At 34.1% G+C, this 21,293-nt stretch overlaps 1 protein-coding gene across 1 annotated transcript in view; it reads right to left on the reverse strand.

Moving 5' to 3' along the window:
- Positions 1-21,293, reverse strand: part of LOC136982588 (serine/arginine repetitive matrix protein 2-like) — a 145,680-nt gene that overhangs the window by 107,020 nt on the left and 17,367 nt on the right. The window contains exons 3-4 of the mRNA XM_067279121.1: positions 13,072-13,341; positions 3,322-3,432 (exon numbers count right to left, since the gene is read on the reverse strand). Of these exons, the coding sequence (XP_067135222.1) occupies positions 3,322-3,432; positions 13,072-13,310 (350 nt within the window). The 5' untranslated portion in view covers positions 13,311-13,341. The remainder of the gene's footprint in view (positions 1-3,321; positions 3,433-13,071; positions 13,342-21,293) is intronic.

The raw sequence follows: 21,293 nt of genomic DNA on the forward strand, positions 1-21,293 counted from the left end.
TTTATTTAGGAAAATTCAATTGTGAATAACTGAGGTGAAATATAAAGAGAGTGTACAGTATGCTTTTTATGTGAGAGTATCTGCGTTTACAAATTATCACAATTTTCAGTCTTTATACACGTTATGATGCTATAATCTAGGAAACTGTGTTTAATACATAATAAATAGTACAGAAGGGGTAATAAAGGAACATCAGCAATTGTAAATAATGTATTATTTACAGTATTATTCATATAGAGAAATTAATTATGTCAAAAAACATTTCACCAGAAGAAAATATACAGTATTTACGTAAAATATTGACAAAGTAAATTTTATTATAATTTAGATAAAAGGACATCTTTTTTCCCACGTTTACTATACCATAAGTGCTCATTGTCAATGGAAAAGTATTAAAAATTTATGATAATTTAATTTTTGCCCTATTAGTCCCTACGTAGATCCGTCCCTAGCATTCATTTTGATTAAAAAAAAGGAGTGAGAATTTTTCGATTATCGGAAAGACATCCCGACGGACGTAACCGGGCCACCATAAGAGGAGAATTAAGCCAGAAATGGCACGCTATAAAACACAGAGCGATGAAAAGAACAAAGCAATTTAGCTAAAATTATACTGGGCTGCAATTTAAAAAAATTGTAACTTCAAAATTCCCACCGTCGTCCGTCCCGAGAACGGAGTTAAATAAATGAAATCTGAGACCAGATATGGAAGCCTTAGGAACGAGATGCCCCAATCAACTACTGTATATACGAACTACCCGTGCAGACCGAAAGTCGCGTAATTTCGATCGGAAACTTTCCCCCGAAAGGTGTTAGCTAGATGACCGGCACGACTCCGTTGCTAAAGGAAAAGTAAGATGTACGGGGGTAAGACACTACGGTACTAATTTCAGATGGAGAGTATATATTTTAAATTAAATAAATTAAAAATATGATTGAAAATTGAAGCCCGGCATTGTGACCGCGTCACAATAAATAATTGCTCGTTTTGTTTTAGGTCGCCGTCAAAATAAATTATGTAACAGTCTTCTATAAATATGTAAAGTTATACAGTATGTGTGTGTATATATATATATTAAATGTATAAGAAATGGCATTTGGCGATACCACCACTATTTCACTCAACACATTATATATGCGACCCGGGATATGCCGGCATTTCGATACGGGCGGACGACGGACGTGCCTAAAAACTTTAAACGTGGATAGAATCGGAACCGAACGCCATTTGCCCGGCAAGTACGCCGGGTCCGGGGAAAAAATTAGTTCCAAAAGCCATCGATAGGTGGCGTCAAACGGACGAGAGGTGCAGACCGCCGCCGAAACGGCTTTCCACGCGTTTATTACGCTGCCGCGGGGTAGGACGCGCGATGCGAGTACGGTACGTGGTAAAAGGCGAAGCCGCATTGTTAATTTAGTGGCCGAACGATATCGGCCTTCCCTAGTAACGGTTGCCCTGATTCGTCTGTCGCGGGTCGTACCACGCGTTATACCCACCATTATTATTATTAGCTACACTTTTTCACGCGAGAGGTTTGTTCTTTACTAGTAGGACGTTCCGTTGTGCGTTTGCAAGCCGTAGGACGACGTCTTCGACTCCCGGAAGACGATTAAATTGATTTCCCGGGAAACAGAAGGGTAAACGGTTGTGCATTTACGGTTAATTGTTGTAGTATAATTTATTTAGTTAAATTACAATTTACTATGATGTTAAAATTTATTTATAAAGATACGGTGTAACGAAGTATTCTCCAACGTTTTCGACCACGCAACTAGATCAAACGCATTTCTAGGGTTTAATTAATTTTCTCCTTTAAATAAATTATTTACTTACACCGTTGTAGACACGCCACACGCCTAAATGAATTTAATTACAAATAGCAAAGTAATATAAAAAACTAAGACTTTATAATAATAATTCAACTATTCAAGAATTAAGTAAAAAATACGGAATAATAATAATAATCACAAATTATAAATAAAAACGAGAAGAATTGTGCATAAAATAATTGGAAATACATTGATTGATTGTTCCTAAATAAGATAATTTCGTATGCAGATAAAAAACTATTATTCTAATTAATTTGCTAGAAATATATAATACTAGCAGTACTCGCCACGCGTTGCTGTGGCTCAAAATGTATCTATTATAAATGTATAACACTTCCCCCACGGGGGAAATTTCGAAAAATCCTTCTTAGTGTACATTCTCTTGACGTACCCTATTAAAACGCAAAAAACCGCATCTAAAATGGTATAATAGAAGCCGACTTCTTCACCATAAGCCTTAATTAATCCCGTCTCTCTCCCCGCGGGGGGGAAGAATTTCGACATCTATATTATATAAAAACACGCACGTATTTGAATGCAACATTGTGTCAAAATTTCAAAGCAATCTGTGAAGAACTTTCGGAGATTATCTATTAGGAACAAATGAACATGTACTGTACATTTTCATTTATGTAGATATAGATTACATACTACAATTATATACCTGAACTACAATCAGTTATTTTTCTCGCACGTTTTTTACGGACGGCAGGAAAAATCCCAAATTTGTTAATAAGCCCGCATTCCAGAATTTCATTTAATCGTATCGTGCAATCGTGTTATAATTATATTAAACGAAATAAAAATTTTAACTTTGCTATCCGGATATGTCTGTTTTTGTCGGCGAAAGCGCTCCTAATGTTACAGTCTGCAAACATTGACGGCATCCTAATCGGGATGTTTGTTAATTAAGACGAAACCCGGGCTAGTGACGGTATGCAAGGAGAATCCGCACCACCGTCGCCGGCCACAGGGCGGTCGAAGAGGGCGCAGGGACCCATCCGGGCACGGCCGACGGCACTTTTTCGTTCCCGCCGGGAAATTTAAAGGCGGATGCGACTTTCCTAGGCCCGGGCCCTCCGTCGACCGTTCGGAAAGCGATTTTCCCTGCGGGTCGTTTCCCGGACCTTTATTTCTGAACGTTTCCGGGTGCTCCGACCAGGAGGAAATCGCCTCAGTTGCGTGTAAGGGGCGCTTACACGCAACTGAGAGGAATCCGGCGTCGTTCCGCAAATTGGAGACGTTCTAAACGGAATAAATGAAAAATGGGGTAAAAATTGCAGCGCCGCCTGGCCGAAAATAATTGCCGATTTTAATTTCGTTCGGGGTTTACGCGCTACGCTTTATTACTTTTCTGCGGCCCGTAATGCGGGTTAAATTTCGTAAATCCGAGGCGAATCTATTTAAATGTTTCGCCCGGCTACCGGATAAAAAACAACAATGCGCGCGCGCCGTCGCGTGGATAGGGTTTAAATTTCGATTACGACTTACATCGGTCGTCCTTGATCGTCTTTCGGAATCTCTCTCTCTCTGGTGTCCTCGATGTTGCTCAACATAAAACGAAAAGTGGCGACTTTTTCGTCGATTTCTTCTTGCGAATAACTGAAAAATGCAATTGATTTGTTATAAACGTGTAATGACCGTTTACGCTTTTCTTTAGGATAAGTAAATATTCCGAACGTTATCTACTAAAAAGTACTATTCTAAATCTTTAGTATCGACGCATCTTCTTACCGAAATAATTTGAATCTAGTAAATTCTCGCTGCCACGAAAATTTTTACGAAAAACCGGTAATATAGACCAACGGTGCAGTGTGTGGTTGCGGTGGCTCTTCTACGCCCTTACCCACTTTCGCCGTTTCTTTGAGTAAGCTTACTTTATACGCGCGCTACCATTCTAATAGAGATTGTGGCTCTGGAGTATTTCCCACCGGCGGCCACCCCCCGGTGTGTAGTTTAAAATAAACAGATTTCGGAAACACACCGCGGGTTCTTCGCCTTTTCCTTCCGTTCGTCCCGCGTAAAAATTATTCTTTTTCGTCGACCTTAATTTTTTTATTTTTTTATTTTTCCGGGATTTGCGTAATATATCCGGTAAATTATTAAATCGGTTAACGAATTTACCACGCGACTGTTATTACTGCGCCGCAATTTTCAAATTTCAGACCTATGTTCCCACCGTCGTTCGTCCTTCGTTAATCTCGACGACACAGTTACCTAGCCGAAAATCGAGATTAGGTATGGAAAGCCCGAGGGGCCAGAGTCCCCGATTAGTTAACTACATACAGACTTCCGGTCTAGACCCCTGTCGCGTTATCTCCATTCGAAACTTTTCCTCCCGTACGGAGTTAGATAGGGGACCGTCCATAAATTACGTAAAGCATTTTGGGGTGGGTGGGGGGTCAAGGATTTCTTACGATTTCTTACTTAGGGGTAGGGGTGATCGATCTCGTCTTACGTAATATTCTTATTTTTTGATCTCGTTGAGTGGTGAAGTTTTGAATTTGGCTTCAATTTGGCGGTTTCTATTAAGATCGTGTGGTGGTTTCTCTCTCTCTCTCTCTTTTTTTTTTTTTTATTAGAATAAGTGCACCACTCCTATGGGTGTATAACACTAAGAATACATAAACCGAAATTAACATAAAATTAGTATTTAGCTTTTACTAAAAACTAAAATGTAAAACTAGAAATTATAAATTATAAAGTCTTTTCTTCCATATTTTTTTAAACATAATTGTAAAAAGCATTAAAACAGTGGCTTTTGAACAAGCATGTCGAGTGGACATGGCCACCTGAAACCAAGTGTAAAGATTTCTAATTTCAGAATAAGTCTATCTTGATCGTAAACTGAACATATGATAGATCATATGGTCGACGGTGTCCAGGTTTTCTGTAGAGCAAAAGCAAGAGGCAGTTTCTGTCCGGTTATACATGCTCAGTAAGTAGTTGAGCAGAAGCAAACGTTAAATCTCTAAGTGGTGATGAGAACCTGCATTCAACACTAGGAAAATAATCTTATTCTACCAGTTTTACTGATCAACTATTGTTGATTCCACTTTTGCATAGCGTTGTCATAAATATAATTTTTAAGGTTGCTGCGTGAGAGAGGGTTGTGAGTGTAGTCCAAGTCAGTGTCCTTTGCAGCTGACTTAGCCTCAAAGTCGGCTTTTTCATTTCCTAGTAAGCCAGTATGGCCACGAACAAACATAAAAGTTAGCTTATTTATAAGATTTTTAATATGGTGCTGGATGTATGTGAATTTATTGCTATTGCAATTGGGATCTAATAGAGCTTTTTGGACGGATTAAAAATCACTGTAAATGCTGATAGATAGTTTTGTTTGGTAGTGAAGTGGCCCACTGAACAGCTTGGTAGACAGCATCTTCTTTAGCTTGATCTGTGGGGGTATCTTCTAACATATTTTGGGCAAAATATGTTAGTTTGGAGGAAGATACAGATACTTCAGCCGACAAGAAGGGGGCTTTTGGACCCATCTGGGTAGATATTAATGTCTGCATGGTTATCCATGGAGGAAACAGATGACACCAAATGTACCCTGGGTTAAACCTTGTTTACAGAGTGATGATCAGAGATATGGTAATTGCATATTAAACAGCTATAGATAGGAGTAGAGACCGTTGTTGAGCCTTGATGTTAGTAGTTCTTTTGTAGTAGTTTTGAACCTTTTCTACAATACGTAATGGCAAAGGAAGGAGCTCTGCTAGAATCAGAGAGGCATTAGTAGAAACAGTTCTGCAACACTTTGAAATCATGAGGGCCAACTGTCTTTGAAGAGAGAGTAATTTACTTGCTACTGAATTTTTACTAGCTACACGATCCCAGCCAGAGGCCACGTAAAGTAGCATTGGTTGTATTGCCCCATTATATAGAGTTTTACAAGCTTTATGATTTAGTCCTCAGGTGCACCTAGCACATTTCATCAGCACGTAGTTTATTTTCTTGGCCTTAGCCAAGATGTAAATATGGCAACGGAATGTGGTTTCCCTCTATTCTCTCTTGTTTTATTTTGTATGATGTTTCTGTTTACATGTGCACTAGCTACTCGATTTGTCAAAGATTTTTGCATTCCATTGTAAAAATTAAAATTAATATAAAAATGAATTTTATGACGTTGATTAATGATGATGATAATAAAGAGATTGTTAATAATTAAAAAATAACATTCTTAAAATAAATTGTTCATTCGAATTTATTAAATTTTTATATTTTAAAATGTGTTCACATAAAATGTTTAATAAATAATAGTACATATTAATAAACTAATTAATAATTATATATTTTGGACGTAAGGTTTTTAGGGTTTCATAAAAAAATATTTTTGTTAAAATCTTTCTATAAAATCATGCCTAAATATTACATACGATAGGGAAGGGGAGGGATCAAAGAAAATATTATGGTTTCTTACACAGGGGTGGGTGGGGGTCAAGAATGACCGAAATTGCCCTTACGTAATTTATAGACAGCCCCTAGACAACCGGCGGCACAACTCGGTCGTTATTGGGAGAAGTGTGATGTAAGGGGACACAGGTAAAATGAAAACAAGATATGGAGCCCGAGAGCCCGATTAACTATACGGAAACCGGAAGTCGCATGTGTTTTTTTTTAAATTAAATGATAATTAAAAATTGCAGCCCTAAACTAGCTAAAAATATAAATATAATAGAAAAACAAAGAAGCCACGTACAGCAGGGGTATTGACGTCCGAGATCGAAAAGCATTCCCAAAACAGAGATTACTATGGTATTTGGAAGGAAATTTGCGAAAATTTGAATGTATTTTTGGATTCGGAATGCATTCGTGAGAGTAAAGGCAATTTGTAAATTAGTACAAGGATGTTGTCTGCTAATGTTAAATGTGTGGGTTATTTCTTCAGAATTATCACGATGATTGGAGATAAGCAACGACAGTCGGCAAAAAGTAAGGATTTTTTGTGTCCTTCTCCCAGATGTGAAAAAAAATCAGACATCGTAAGATATTGTGACTGCTGGTTTCCAGGAGGTGATTTACAAGATCGTGATTAGACTAGAAAAAATCTATGACAATACTAAAATGCCAATTTGGTCCACCAAAGATGGAATTGGACAACAAAGACACATTCTGAAGCATGTTCTCCATGCAAAAGTCAGTTTCGACTTGCTTGGCCAAAAGATATGTGGTATCAGACAAAACTATGAAAAGAATAGTGTTTGACATGGGACAAATGGCAAAGAAACAAAAATCCAGGTTGAGAACAGAGACGAAGATGGCAACTCAGTTATTCACTCTCTTTAAAAGAACCAGAGATGTTCCTTTCATAATTTCACAGATAATGAGAGTTACTATCTTTTCCTGCCTCTACATCCTACAACTTATTTTGTAAAAAAAAAAAGAAATGATACATTATCACACCTTCAAGTTCTAGCAAAGTAATTTTTAATGATAATGTTTTTGGTTGGATTAACTATCCTTTCTTGGAAAACATCAAATAAAAAACAGAGATAAATTATAAATTCGAATGTTACGAATATCCTGGATATTGCAAGTTAAGGAGTTAAGCTGCTAACAGCAGAAATGATTAAGAAGAATGGGGTAGTGGTAGTAAAGGGAAATGAGACCAAGACTGCAGTTCTGATGTGGGAGTTGTATATTATTACATCAAATGTTAATATCAAGGACACAGAATGTGATAAGGCATCTATGTGCTGGTTGAATATGTATGACAACATCCTCTCAGTGGATAATGATTGATTGTATTTGTGAAAATGTATAAAATGGCATCACAACTTAAACCCATGTTGGATAAATGGTCATCCCCAACTATTTTGTTCAAACAGAAGCTACTTAAGTTTGTCACTATGAATTTATTGTAGTATCCATATTGCATTTGGATGCACAGCAGTCAGTGCGTAAAGCAATGCACCACTTTGTCTTGGAAGTCCGAACAAGCATTCATAAAATCAGAAATTCTGTATAAAAATAAAGTTGGAATATAATAAATATATGATATCTAGAATTATATCATGGTTAACCTAAAAAAGCATTATTTGTTACAGCTATTAAAAACAAACAATTTCCATGTTCTAATAGACAAATTTATTTTACTCTCATGCATGCATTTTTCCCTTACTGGAATTCAAGACATGAACCCTTTGCCATTCTTGTCTTGAATTCCAGTAGGGGAAAAAACTATGATGCAACAGATCGATCTCAATCATCCAGACATTACAAGAAACACTATTGTAATCAGAAATGGTATTAGTTGACAGATGCCCCAATTCAGTATTGGAGTCATTTTCTTAATTTGGCTGCAGCATATGCAATAGCTAACATAAGACCAATGTGTATAATCACCACAATAACCATAATCCAGCAAAAAAAAAAAAACATTAACAAAACTAACATTTTCAATCATTGGCAATTGTCAAGTTTACAACAAAATTACTGTTAAACATAGAATAAAATTTACAAATTTGAATAAAAAGAATGCATATTTTAATTGGAAATTGCCACTTGGATCATAGCTTGCATATGAAGGAACTTCACAGCTTGGCAAGCCATTTTTGATTTCACCGACAAAAATGCACATTAAGGATAATTTAAATTATGGAGGATATTTGTGTTATAATAATTTACGTGAAATTAATTGATTTTTTTATTCGGATATGGTATAAATATTTTACATATTTTAAAATTATATTCCGAACATGACAAATTTTGATGCAACATATTTGAATTACGTAACCAACCTGATCTTTTGAAAAAGCGTTCTATTTTACTAGCTGTTGGTTCGATATTGTTGAGACCTGAAAATGTCTATTTCATACAGATGAAAACGTTTGTAAGAAGTTTTCTTTTTTCGTGTCATGAACTGGTGATGGTTTGGTAAGCAATATATTTACAAGAACCCAGTTTTTGAGATATATTTTCAAATAAAACTTCCTTTTTAAAAGTGGTTGTCATAGCAACCAATAAATCATTCAGATATAGCACACAAAATAAATATATTAACACTTTTTTTGATGATTAACAAATTTAAAAATATTTATGTAACAATACACACACAAATGAACATAAATACATAAGTGTTTTTAAAAAAAAAAACTGTCAAACAATCCATTTTTGACACACAAGGAAATAGCCAGAGCAAATAAATGCAGAATAGCTTACAAAAGAAACCCAACAATCTATTTGTTACTCAAAAATACTAAAGATCCTAATAAACCTAAACACCTCCCAGATTCAATAACAAATTGGAGTACATAGGAGCAATATAATATAATATATTTATATGCTACTGACCGAGGGCAGATCCATCCAGACAGAGCACATCTACTCCATCATACCCAGGACAAAGCCCAACTCAAACACTTAGAGAGAATAGAAGGCTAGTAGAAATGCATATATATGTATATATATAACCGAGATGGGTTGATAATGATAATGATGAGAATCTATTTTACTGCTTTAAACAAACATTTTCAACCTGATCAACAAGCCATCATCAGATTATCAATTCTCTGAATCGTTCTATATTCGAACAAATATGCAATAACAAATTCAAATTTAAAACGGTTCAAACATTTCGTTAAAAAATCAAAATATACAAAAATATAACCAATCTTATAAATACATAAAACTGAAAACTGAATGCATCAAAATAAATAGAGTAGAAACTCCTAAAAATACCGGGTTGTAAACAAAACTCCAACACAAACCTAATAACTGATGCAAGTCAATGGAAAATTAAATAGACTTGCACCGGTTATTAGGTTTGTGTTGGAGTTTTGTTTTAAATAGAGTAGAACAAAATAAAATAAAAAATATGATATGATCAAGAAGGAAGAACAACCTGGCATATACAAGATACCATATAAAAACGATCAATTAGGTTTGAACAAAGAGTATGTGGGTTTCACCACCAGGAACCTCAACAAAAGGCTTAAGGAGCATATATACGACGTAAACAAGGAATACTATTATACAGCACTAACCAGAGTGGCGCAAACGGCTGGTTCGGTGGTTGAATGGGCTGAGACCAGGATTGTTACACTGGTGTGTTCACCAACTCTGGCATTGAATTTAGAAAAGTTTGAAATATATAAATCCAGCCTTACTGGTAAATGTTTAAATTACAAGGATGCCATGGTGTTACCGTTGGAATGGAAGTATATGATCAGGAATAGCTCATAAAATTTGATGCATAGTGCACAGTTGATGTAATTATACATGTTATGTTATTATACCTGTATTTTTATTTTATTTTATTTTGTTCTACTCTATTTATTTTGATGCATTCAGTTTTCAGTTTTATGTATTTACTAGCTGACCCGGCCACGCGTTGTTGTGGCTCAAAATGTATCTATTATAAATGTATAACACTTCCCCCGTGGAGGAAATTTCAAAAAATTCCTTCTTAGTGTACATTCTCTTGTATGTATTTATAAAAATAATAATCCAATGATCACTTTAATATTCGGGCTATAATGTGGCTATAATCAAATAATTAATACAAATAAATTTGGTACTAGAGGTAAGCGTTAGGCACCATCTCTTAAATTAATCATCTAAATTAATAATTATAATTTTAATAATTTAATAAATAATTTAGAACCTTCTGGAAGAAAATAACTAACCCAAGGCAGGGATCAAACCCACAGCCTCTGCTTGCCATGCGAATGCGCTACTAATTGCGCCAACTGGACCCCGAGCCAGCCTTTGCTTCTAGAAGTATTTAAATTTTGATATAACTTTCCACGGTTACTGACAACACTGGCTGGAGACGACTCCTACGTCAACAGCTAATAAACATCTCCTCTATGGCACTCAGCCAACCATCGCTGTCCGAATATTTAGGCGATCATTGAATTATTATATTAACTCTTCAGGCTTTGAGATGTGTATCATATATGGTTTATATTTTTGTATATTTTTGATTTTTTAACAAAATGTTCAAACTCTTTTAAATTTGAATTTGTTATTGCATATTCGTTCAAATATAGAATGATTCAGAGAATTGATAACCTGATGATGGCCTGTTGATCAGGTTGAAAATGTTCGTTTAAAGCAGTAAAATAGATTCTCAGCAATAAGGTGTATGTTATATAATATTCAATAACTCTGAGTATATGTTGAAGGATGATGATGATGATAATAAGCACAAAGCCCAAATGCTTAGGAGTTGAAAGTTGAAATTTGGTATCAGTTAGAATACGTCATGAGAATTAAGAACACTAAGAAGAGATTTTTTGAAATCCCACCTGTGGGGAGAGAAAAAGGATTAAGGCTTATTCTGAAGAACTCTGGTTCTACTGTACTATTTTAAATGCAGATTTTTGCGTTTTTGACTGCGTTTTAGTAGTGTATGTCATGAGAATGAACATTAAGAAGAGATATTTGGAAATTTCACTCCCCAAGAAAAGAGGAGGAGAGAATGAGTTTTAGTCAGTATAAAATGTAAATAATAAAGAAGGAAAGTAAATAGTAGCACAAATAGTATATATTTTGGCAATTAATAAATATTTTAATCATTTCCACTTTTTGGGTAACCCAAAAACAATAAATCCAAAATAAATGAATTTGAACAAATATTTGAAATTAGATATCCGATTTTATTCAAATTCGTTCCAAATTCAAAATTTGAAAAATTCAAAGTATTGAATTTGAAATATAATGTTCCAAACAAGATTTTTAGATTTTAGAATTTAAAATTAATCATTTTATTCAAATAAGGTTATCATCAAGTAAGTTAATGCTCCATTATAATGAAAAATTATCTGATTTTTTTTTATTTTGTACGTTATTTCATTTTTTAGGTTACTTAAATAAAAAATCTTTTTGAATACTAAAGATTTATTCAGTTAATATTCAATAATAATTTTAATCATTTTTTCTATTAGCTATCTGATAAATAGAATAGTGAAAACAAAATTTCTCATAAATTTGACCCTAATCTTATAATATAATTGAGTTGGTTGATGATAATAGTAATAATATTAGGTGCAGAGCCCAAATGGTTAGAAGTTGAAAATTGAAATTTGGTACACAGTTAGGGTATGTTGTGAGAATGTACACAAAGAAGAAATTTTCCAAAATTTCCCTCCATGGCAGGAGAGGGTTAAGAATTACCCTGAATTTGGAGTTTACTATACTATTTTAGATGCGGTTTTTTGTGGAAATCAAACATATTTTAAGACCCATCTAAAAAGTCTCTGATTAGACTCAGAAGAGGGTGAACCTAATTCTTGCACCCAGTATAAACAGGTAAGGTCGACTATAATCTAATAATCTTTGCTATCATTACTTTTTGCCAGAGCAATGCTGGGCTCATATGCAAGTAAACATATAAAAGGCCAGATGGCTGAGTGATCAAAATGGCAGCCTATCACTCTTTAAGATCCCGGGTTCAAATCCAAATGGGGCAAAATGTCCCCAGGAAATTTTCGAGGGGTGGTCTGTCCAGATATGTCGGGCCCCGTCCGTCACTACCCGACTGCCCCATTGTGGGCCTGGCTAAACCCATAATGGGCTTGCTAATCTAATAATCTTAATCTTCGCTATCGTTACTTTTTGCCCAAGCAACACCAGGCTTATCTGCCATGTGTGTGTGTGTGTGTGTGTGTTGTGTGTGTGTGTATATATATATATATATATAAAGAAGAAACAGACAGTTTTACATGCATGGAAATTTATTTTGAAGTAACTTAACAAGTTCCATAATGTTCAAGTAACAATACAAGCAATAACTTCCAATTGAATAATTGTCCTTTTTATTCACATTAGTAAATTCTATTTCATGTTTGATCTTGTTGTAAACTGATGATGGCCAATAAAGTCATTTAAACATTAGTTTGATTAAGATGTTATTCTTTTTTGCTGGACTTATGGTTATTACAGTGATATCTTAGTTATACATCCAGTTTCTGTAATTGTTTTCTATGTTATAATGTTATTTTTTAAAAACAAATTTATTAAATAATCATTAAATTACATGAAATCACATATTTGGAAAACTTTAATAATTATTTGATCATCTGATGTGTAATAAAGTATGCAGAAGTTATACATTAATATCAAGTAAAAATTTCTTGTCTGAATTGAAAACTGAAATACATAAAAATTCATTTAACTATAATGTATCAGTTGATATTAATTAACAAAAGTATAAGAAGTAAAATCTGTTTAACATTTCAACATTTTAAAATGTTTGCAATTGATTACATACTGTAACTTAAAATAACTTACCCTTGTTCTTTCATTAATTCTTCCATTTCAACACACTTCAGTTCCATCTCTCTTTTTCTTTGATGTGCAAGAATATCTTTATTTGGTACCTTATTTATTGATGCATCTAATAGTTTTAACTCTTCTTCCGTACGATAATTCACTTTCTCTTTGCTTTTCCTTATAAAACATAGATTCCGTTGTACGTAACCATTCGTACCACTTCCACGTGGTGTTGCTAAGCCAATACCATTATACATGATGACTCAGAAAGATTTGAAATGTATAACCCTATAGTGAATAAAATAATAAAAGTAAGTATTCTTTCACAAATAACATTTTTATCTTATCTTTAAATCAAATAATACATAATTATTATTTGTTTTAAGAAGTATTAAGAAATGTTCATTTGTTTAAAATAAAAAGTATTTTTCTTAAGTAAATGTTTCGTTAACCATTGGCTTTTAAATTTTATTTCAAACAGTTATTTCAATTATATTATCTATTCTTATTAGTGTAATAAAAATCATCTCAATCGACAAGATCAACTAAAATATTTAAATAACTTATCAGGCAGTTTGTTAAATGAAAACCAGAGATTGCTACTAATAGTAAAATTTCTAGTGTACAGTGCAAATTTTGCCACATTGTGATATTTTTATCATTCTGGCAAAATAAATCAGTGACCAGTGAAATAAAGTGGCAATAAATAATACAATTCACAAATTAAACAAATACAAAAAATGCGTGTTCTTTTATTTAAAAAGTTTGTTTGCTCAATGTTCCATTGTACAAAAAATTTTTCACCCAAAGACAGTAATGCACCGTTGAAAGTACTTAGGTATATATTTTATCTTCATTAAAGAGTTTTGATCAGGGCTGTGAAGTCGTTTAAAAATCTACAGACTCCGCCTTACCATCCGACTCTGAAACACCAAAACTCCATGACTCTCGACTGCACAGCTCTGAGTTTTATACACATAACAAGTTGGGAAAGTAAAAAGGAGTCAGAGTAGGCAGATTTTTGATGATTCTGACTCCACTGGTTTTAATGCCAAAAAACAGTTGTTTTTTGTATTACTTATATAATCTGGTATCAAGTGTATGTTCAATTTTTAAATTAAACACACACTTATCATAATGCCATTCTAAAACACTTGATTGGGTGTTTGGAATGGCATATATTGCCATTTGTATTTTCTGTAAAGACATCTGGTCCTCAATGAATCATGGGAGTTATTTTGCAGCCTAATGTGACAGAAGAATGCAAAAACAATTCTTGAGCTGATGCTTGTGATCCATTAATAAATGTATATTAACTATTCCGTCGACAAGAAAATGTAAATTTTTTATTCACATTTTCTTCTTAAGATAGATAGCTTTACAAAAAAGGCTATATTCAGAAGAATTTTTTCACAAAAATGTATGTAATTAATCAAAATTTTATTTTGGAAAAAAAATTCTTTTAGCATATAAAAGTTTTGATAAAATTATTAACAAAAATAGTTAATTTTTATGAAAAATAATTTTCATCATTTTTCAGTTTCTTACTTGAAATCAACTCAAAAACAAAATTTGCATATTTATTCAATGACATCCACATCTCTTCAAATAATAAGGGAATGTGGGTTAAGAATACAAACTGCACTTTTTGTCTTGTTTAAAAAGTTGTTGGCAACACAACCTATCACTTGACAAAGCTAATGGTAGATGTCTACTGAATACGATTGCACCATCACAGAGGTTAAGGTTTGTTCGTTATTTGAAATAAGTGGTTTTTCTATGCCCTGATTTTATTTTTCTATGTATAGAATTCTGGATTCTGCCTTAAATATGTATGTATATAAAGCAACTGTTTAAACATGTGGTACATTCTTTTGGTTATTACTAATGCTACTCGTGTACTGACAAAAACACAACACCATTAACTTAGCTAGTGTAACATGAAAAGTGCCCTGGTGGAGAAGAGTATTGGGCAAGAATATGATTTGTTCTCTTGTCCCCAAGTAACTCATTAAATGACAGAAAACTGAATATTTGAATCAGTAAATGTGTAAACACAAAAAAGACTTTATAGACTTGAACAACATGACTACTGTAAGTGTGAATTAGTAAACAATTTCCTTTGTTTTTTATCAAATTTTAGTGCAAACATGATGGTTAAAAATTATAAGCAAAAATCAGAGAGAAAAAATGCCCTAGAAATGATTCACAAGAAGAACACAGAAGGTTAGATGTCAAAAAAAGTAAAACCAGTATGGCAGAGCATCTGGGTATACCCGTGTCAACTTTACCGAAGAATTTCAAAGCAAAACGTTGCTCTCGCAAATTACTGTTTAATATTATCAATGAAGAGGAATTATTTTAACTGACCAATTCCTCTTCATTGATTACTTGAGCCTATCTATCTCATTTAATTAAGATCAGCAGTTTCAATTTAAATGGAAATATGAAAATATGTGGCTTAATTGATTTATTAATTACAGGATCCTAACTGCATTTCAAAATCTCTTGGGAAATTTACACAAACTTTTTAACCAAGAGCAACTCAAGGAACTTAATCACAAGGAGTCAGAGACAGAGGCCTCATTTGTTCTTTGTCCACATTGACAGTATTGCTGGAAACATACAAACAAATCAGTTTGGTCATCAAGTATACCTTGTACATTAGAATGATCCAATTACTATTATTAATACCACCAAAATTAAGGAAGGCTACCAACTTATTGAGCTACAATTTTCAAATTACAGACCTACACATTCCAACTGTCATCTGTCCGTTTGTCCATTGTTAATCTTGAGAACAGAATCCCATTGAGTTGAGACCAGATATAGAAAACTTTGGAGCAAGAGAGCCCAATTAACCATATACAAACTTCCAGTCTGGACTTAAAGTGACATGATCTTTTAACTTAAATTAGTATTAAAACTTGCAACTGGACATTGTGACAATGTTACAATAATATAGATTCAATTTTTACAGGAGATATTTCTATCCATGCTACCTAAATATGTTAAATGTGATCAATGCTAAAGAGGTAAAGCTGAATAAAATTTTGGCTGTATTATTAAATACAAAAAAAAAATTCCTCACACTTACCACATATTTATTGCTAAATTTAATTAATTAAGCTAACTTTCTCTTTGTTAATCATTATTTCTATTTTTGATTACTCTCACATCATTATCAATTGTCACTTCTATGTTTATAGAATCAATGTGTTTATTCTATATAGAATTTTTGATTTAAAATTATATTTTGGATTAATTTTACACAACTGTTTAATTATTATGCATACTGCCAGTGTTTGCAAAGAAAAAAACTAAAGGAGTATTTATAATGACACATACAGGGTGTCCCAAATTAAACTTGACATTTCCCAGCTGGCTATAGCAAAAATTATTCATCAGAAAGTCACAAAAGTTTGGGAAATGCCTTAATGAGATGAAGGGAATTTTTCTAGAGCAAAAAAGTTAGTTTCAAAAACCATCACTAGAGGATGCTTTTTTAAGCTGAAATAGTGGCTTATTGGTCTTAAAAATTTCCAGACTTGAATCCATGCAATTTTTGGCTCTGGGGCTATCTCAAAGACTTGGTCTACCATGATCCCATAGCATCACTGTTAACAGGACAGCATAGCAGGTCAGGTGCATAACATTCCAAAACATACACACATGAAAGGGTTGAACATGTTGTTTTACACTTTCAAATGATAGCAGACAATGATGGCCATCATGTTTTGAACATGTTTTGTTCACAATAGACAGATAACGTGTGTAGCTCATTGTTATCTTCTGTATAAAGTGATAATATGCCCTCTAGTGATGGTTTTTGAATCTAACTTATTTGCTTTAGAAAAAATTTCCATCTCTAATACATTTCCAAACTTTCATGACTTCCTTATGAATAGTTTTTGTGGTAGCCAGCTGGAAAATGTCAAGTTTAATTTGGGATACCCTGTAATTTCTAAATTGAGCAGTAATGAAAAAGTTTACATAATTTAGACAATTAATGCTTTCACTTTGCTTCAAGAACTGTTTTTGAATGAACATATATTTATAAAAAAGGCAGCATTTAAGGCTTTGGTTAGGAGTTTACATCCTTCGCTCAGACATTAGAGATATACATCAAGAATTAAAATGTATAAAGACACTGCAGCAATAGTTGTTTGGCTTATTGAATTTTAAGATGTTTGTACAGTACATAGTAGTATCAAAGTTCATGGTGGACTGGTACCATTACAAAAAATAATTACTTTATTTATATTTGGCTAGCATCACCTTCAAAATACTTCCCTTGCACATTGATACCCCACTCTCAGCATGTCTGCCACTTTTGGAAAGCTCCCTGGAAGTCTTTCTTCAAGGGTATCAAATACTTATACTTCCTCTGATTCTCTCCGCAGTTTCAAAATAGTGACCTTTAAGCTTCATTTTAGTTTTCAGGAACAGGAAGAAATTATGGGGAGCCAAATCAGGCGAGTAGGGCAGATGAGGAAAGGTGATGATTTTGCAGGCTAAAAACTTAATGTTAGCAATGCTCTGTGAGTAAGTGAATTGTTGTGATGGAAGACCCAGCTGCATTGGCTCCAGAGTTGAGATCTCTTTTGCCAAATATTCTCCTTCAGTCACCTCAGAACATTGTATTAGAACTCAGCATTGACGGTCCTGACCTCAGGGACGAATTCACAGTGCACAACCCCACAAATGTAAAAAAAAAAAAAAAAAAAAAAAAAAAAAAAAAATGTCCATTATGCTCTTGTTTGAACTCCTGACCTGCTTTGCCTTCTTTGGTTGTGCAATGTTAGGCTCTTCCACTGCGAAGACTGTTGTTTAGTCTCCAGGTTGTAACGATAGATCCATGTCTAATCCCCAGTGATGATCATCAACAAGAGGTTTGGGTCGTCCACAACCTGCTGACAAAGATCCTCACATACTTTGACAAGGTGCACCTTCCATTCCAGAGTCAGAAACTGACACAAACTTTGCAGAGACACAGTGCATGTTTAACTCTGTCGCCAGAATTTCCTGGACTGTCCCATATGACACAGATGATGGCAGCAATGTCCAATGTCCACAATGGTTCTCAGATGATCCTCGTACAGAAGTTGCCTAATTTTATCAACATTTTTGGAGGTTCTGCTTGTGCCCTCTGTTATCATGTTACAAAACCAGTCTCAGAACTTTTTGATACTACCATATATATGATTACTGTTAGGATAAGTTCCAGCTTTAAACCAGAGCTGCAGAGTCAGTAAAAAACACTCGACTCTGACTCCTGATAATTTTAGTAGGTCGACTCAGACTCCAGCAAAATTAAAAACTAAATCATTTTATGGGGGCAGAGGCACTCATAGGGAGTTACCCTATTCTGAACTCTGAAAGGAGCCCCTAAATAGTTTTATAGTTAGTATTTTTAATATTTAACTTACATTAATATTTATTTGTATAAAAAAATTAATTTTTAACAAATATTTAATAAGAGGAAAAAATGGGGAGCAATAAAATTCAACATCTACATATCTTTATTCTTTAGCTTTTGCACTTCAATTTCACCTTTCCAGAAAAGTTAGTCCAACTAAAAAGTGTGCGATCTAGCTATTTCAGTAGCTCCTTGTTCAGAAAAGAAAAATATATACTCTGATCAATCAGTCTGGCTCATTCAGAATAATAGAGTACTTATTTAGAGCAGGGATAATAAAGGAATGAATCAAAAATATTCAAATTCAATTGGGTCAAAATAGTTAACTTCTTAGCATTATCCCACAGATGTAGGGTCCGCTATTCAGATCTTCAAACGCCACTTTGTTCGATCAAGTACATCACCTGGATTCAGGTGAGGGGGCCTTTAGGTCTGGGTTGATAGCATCTTGCCATCGTTGCTTAGGTCTTCTGCGGGGCTGTCGGCAGTTCACCTCTAGGTGGTATGCAATGTTGGCAACTGTATCTAAGGCTGATCGTCGGACATGGCCAAACCAGCACACGTCTCTCTCTCATTTTTGCCTCAATGGGCGTGATGCCAAATTGTTGGCATATCGTGTCATTGGTGATATGGTCAAGGAGGGAAACACCAAGCATCCTACGAGCCATGCGCATCTCCATGGAATGGAGACACTGTTCAGTTGCTCTCATTGATGGCCAACATTCGGAACCATAAAGAGTGACAGGTCGTAGCACAGTCTGGTAGATTTCGATTTTAGGTACATGGGCATCTTTTTGTTGCAGAGAACACTGGTGACTTCTCTCCATCGTAGCCATGCCACATTCACCCTCGCCTGTACTTTGTCATCAATGCCTCTGTCACTCTGTAGGGTTTAGCCAAGATAGCGAAAGTGTGTGTTTTATACAAGTTATCACCGTTGACTTGGATCATGCCCACATTTGAAAACATTTCTAGATATTCAGTTTCTTGGTGTTACGGCACAAGCCAAACAACTCAGACGGTCGTTCCAGGCCTGCACTTGGCACTGTAGCTCTTAGCTCTTCTTGAGTGGTAGCTGAAAGCATGACGTCAGCAGAAAGCAGCGTCCAAGGCACATCACTCTGTATATTCTTTGTGATAATGTCCATGATGAGAATGAACAGCAGTGGTGACAGTGCAGAGCCTTGATGAATGCCAACGTTTACTGGGAAGTTGTCAGATGTACCAGCCGCACACCTCACTTGGCTGCTGGTATTTGTGTACAGCATTCTGACCCAGCTGAGGAAGTCCTCAGGCACTCCTTGGTTGCGGAGTGCATATCAAATGAGCTGGTAGGGTACATGGTCAAAGGCCTTTTCCAAGTCGAGGAAGGCAATGTGTAGTGGTTTATTTTTCTCCTGGTGTTTTTCCATCAACCTGTGGGCTGCGAATATTGCGTCAGTAGTTCCACAACCTCTCACAAAGCCACACTGGCCGACACTGATCCGAACAATAATGCGCTCAAAGATTTTCATGGTGTGAGAGAGTAATCTAACTACTAAACACAAATACTACAAAGAAAACTATTGATACATATTTAATAAATTAAATTGTTGCATTTTGTATTTAAAATAAAAATGAATTTTAACAAAATACAAAAACATTTTTAAAAAATTAATAAATATAAAATAAAGTTCCTATCATTTAAATAAAAAAAACTAAATTAAATTTAAAATACCAGAGTCAGAGTCGACATACTTTTCCTGACTCAGACTCCTCTGACCAGAAATTCCTCCCAACTCCAACTCCAAGACTCCACAGCCCTGCTTTGAACAACACATTGTAGGACCTACAATGTAGGTAGTATATTCAAAATGACAGAATTCCTGACTTAAATTTCATTGGAAAAAATTTATGGATGAATAAGAGATTATTCTCTATAATTTATTTTTTGCATACTAAAATAGTGAAAATGAAGTCTGAATATAGATATAATTTAAATCAAAACCTAAAACAGAAAATATCAACTAAATAATCTTTCTTTATTATAGAAAATTGTTTAGTCCAGGTTATCTAATTAATATAGATATTAAAATAATACACAGTAGTTAACTGTAACATGGTTGGACTTCACACCAATCATTGAATAAGCAAGAGACCAGAAAATTAACATACAAGTGTTAAACTATGTACAAATATCCCTAGCGCTTTCAACAAAATTATTTCCATTTTCCTCAGGCAGATAATAATGGTTAAAATCCTTTTTCAAACAAAATTTTTTAAATTAAACTAACGGCATTAGAGCTTTGGAACAAGACCAATAATGGAACTGAACATAAAGAAATTTAAATACACGTGCATGGTGACAAAGCGCATGCGCTATAAAAGGCTGAGACGTGGAGTTAAGAGTCAATGCCTTAATCTGTTATATAAGTTGACTCACATAGCAGGCAAATTAGGATTTCTCATTTCCCGGTCTTTTGCTTGTCCTGGGATTCCAGAATAAAAGTGAACTGTTTGAATTTTGTATATCTTAAAAATTAATTATTTTTAAGATATACAAAATATGATGAAATCAAATGATTTAATTATTTTTCATTTTTTTAAAGTAATTTAATATGTTCTGTAACCTCCAAAATCATATTAATAATGCTGTGTAAGATATATAATAAAAATTACCTTTGAATTATGTAGAAATTTTCACAAATAGAAAAAATTTATTAAAGTTTGCTGGAAATTGCGTACAACAACAAAAAAAAAAATGCCTTTGAATTGAGTTGAAAATTTAAAAAAAAAAAAAAACAGATCAAACTTCTAACTTAGAAGGTAATTTTTGTTTTTT

Source organism: Centruroides vittatus, unplaced genomic scaffold (assembly GCF_030686945.1).
Source record: "Centruroides vittatus isolate TY-2023 unplaced genomic scaffold, ASM3068694v2 contig_854, whole genome shotgun sequence".
Lineage (NCBI taxonomy): Eukaryota > Metazoa > Arthropoda > Arachnida > Scorpiones > Buthidae > Centruroides > Centruroides vittatus.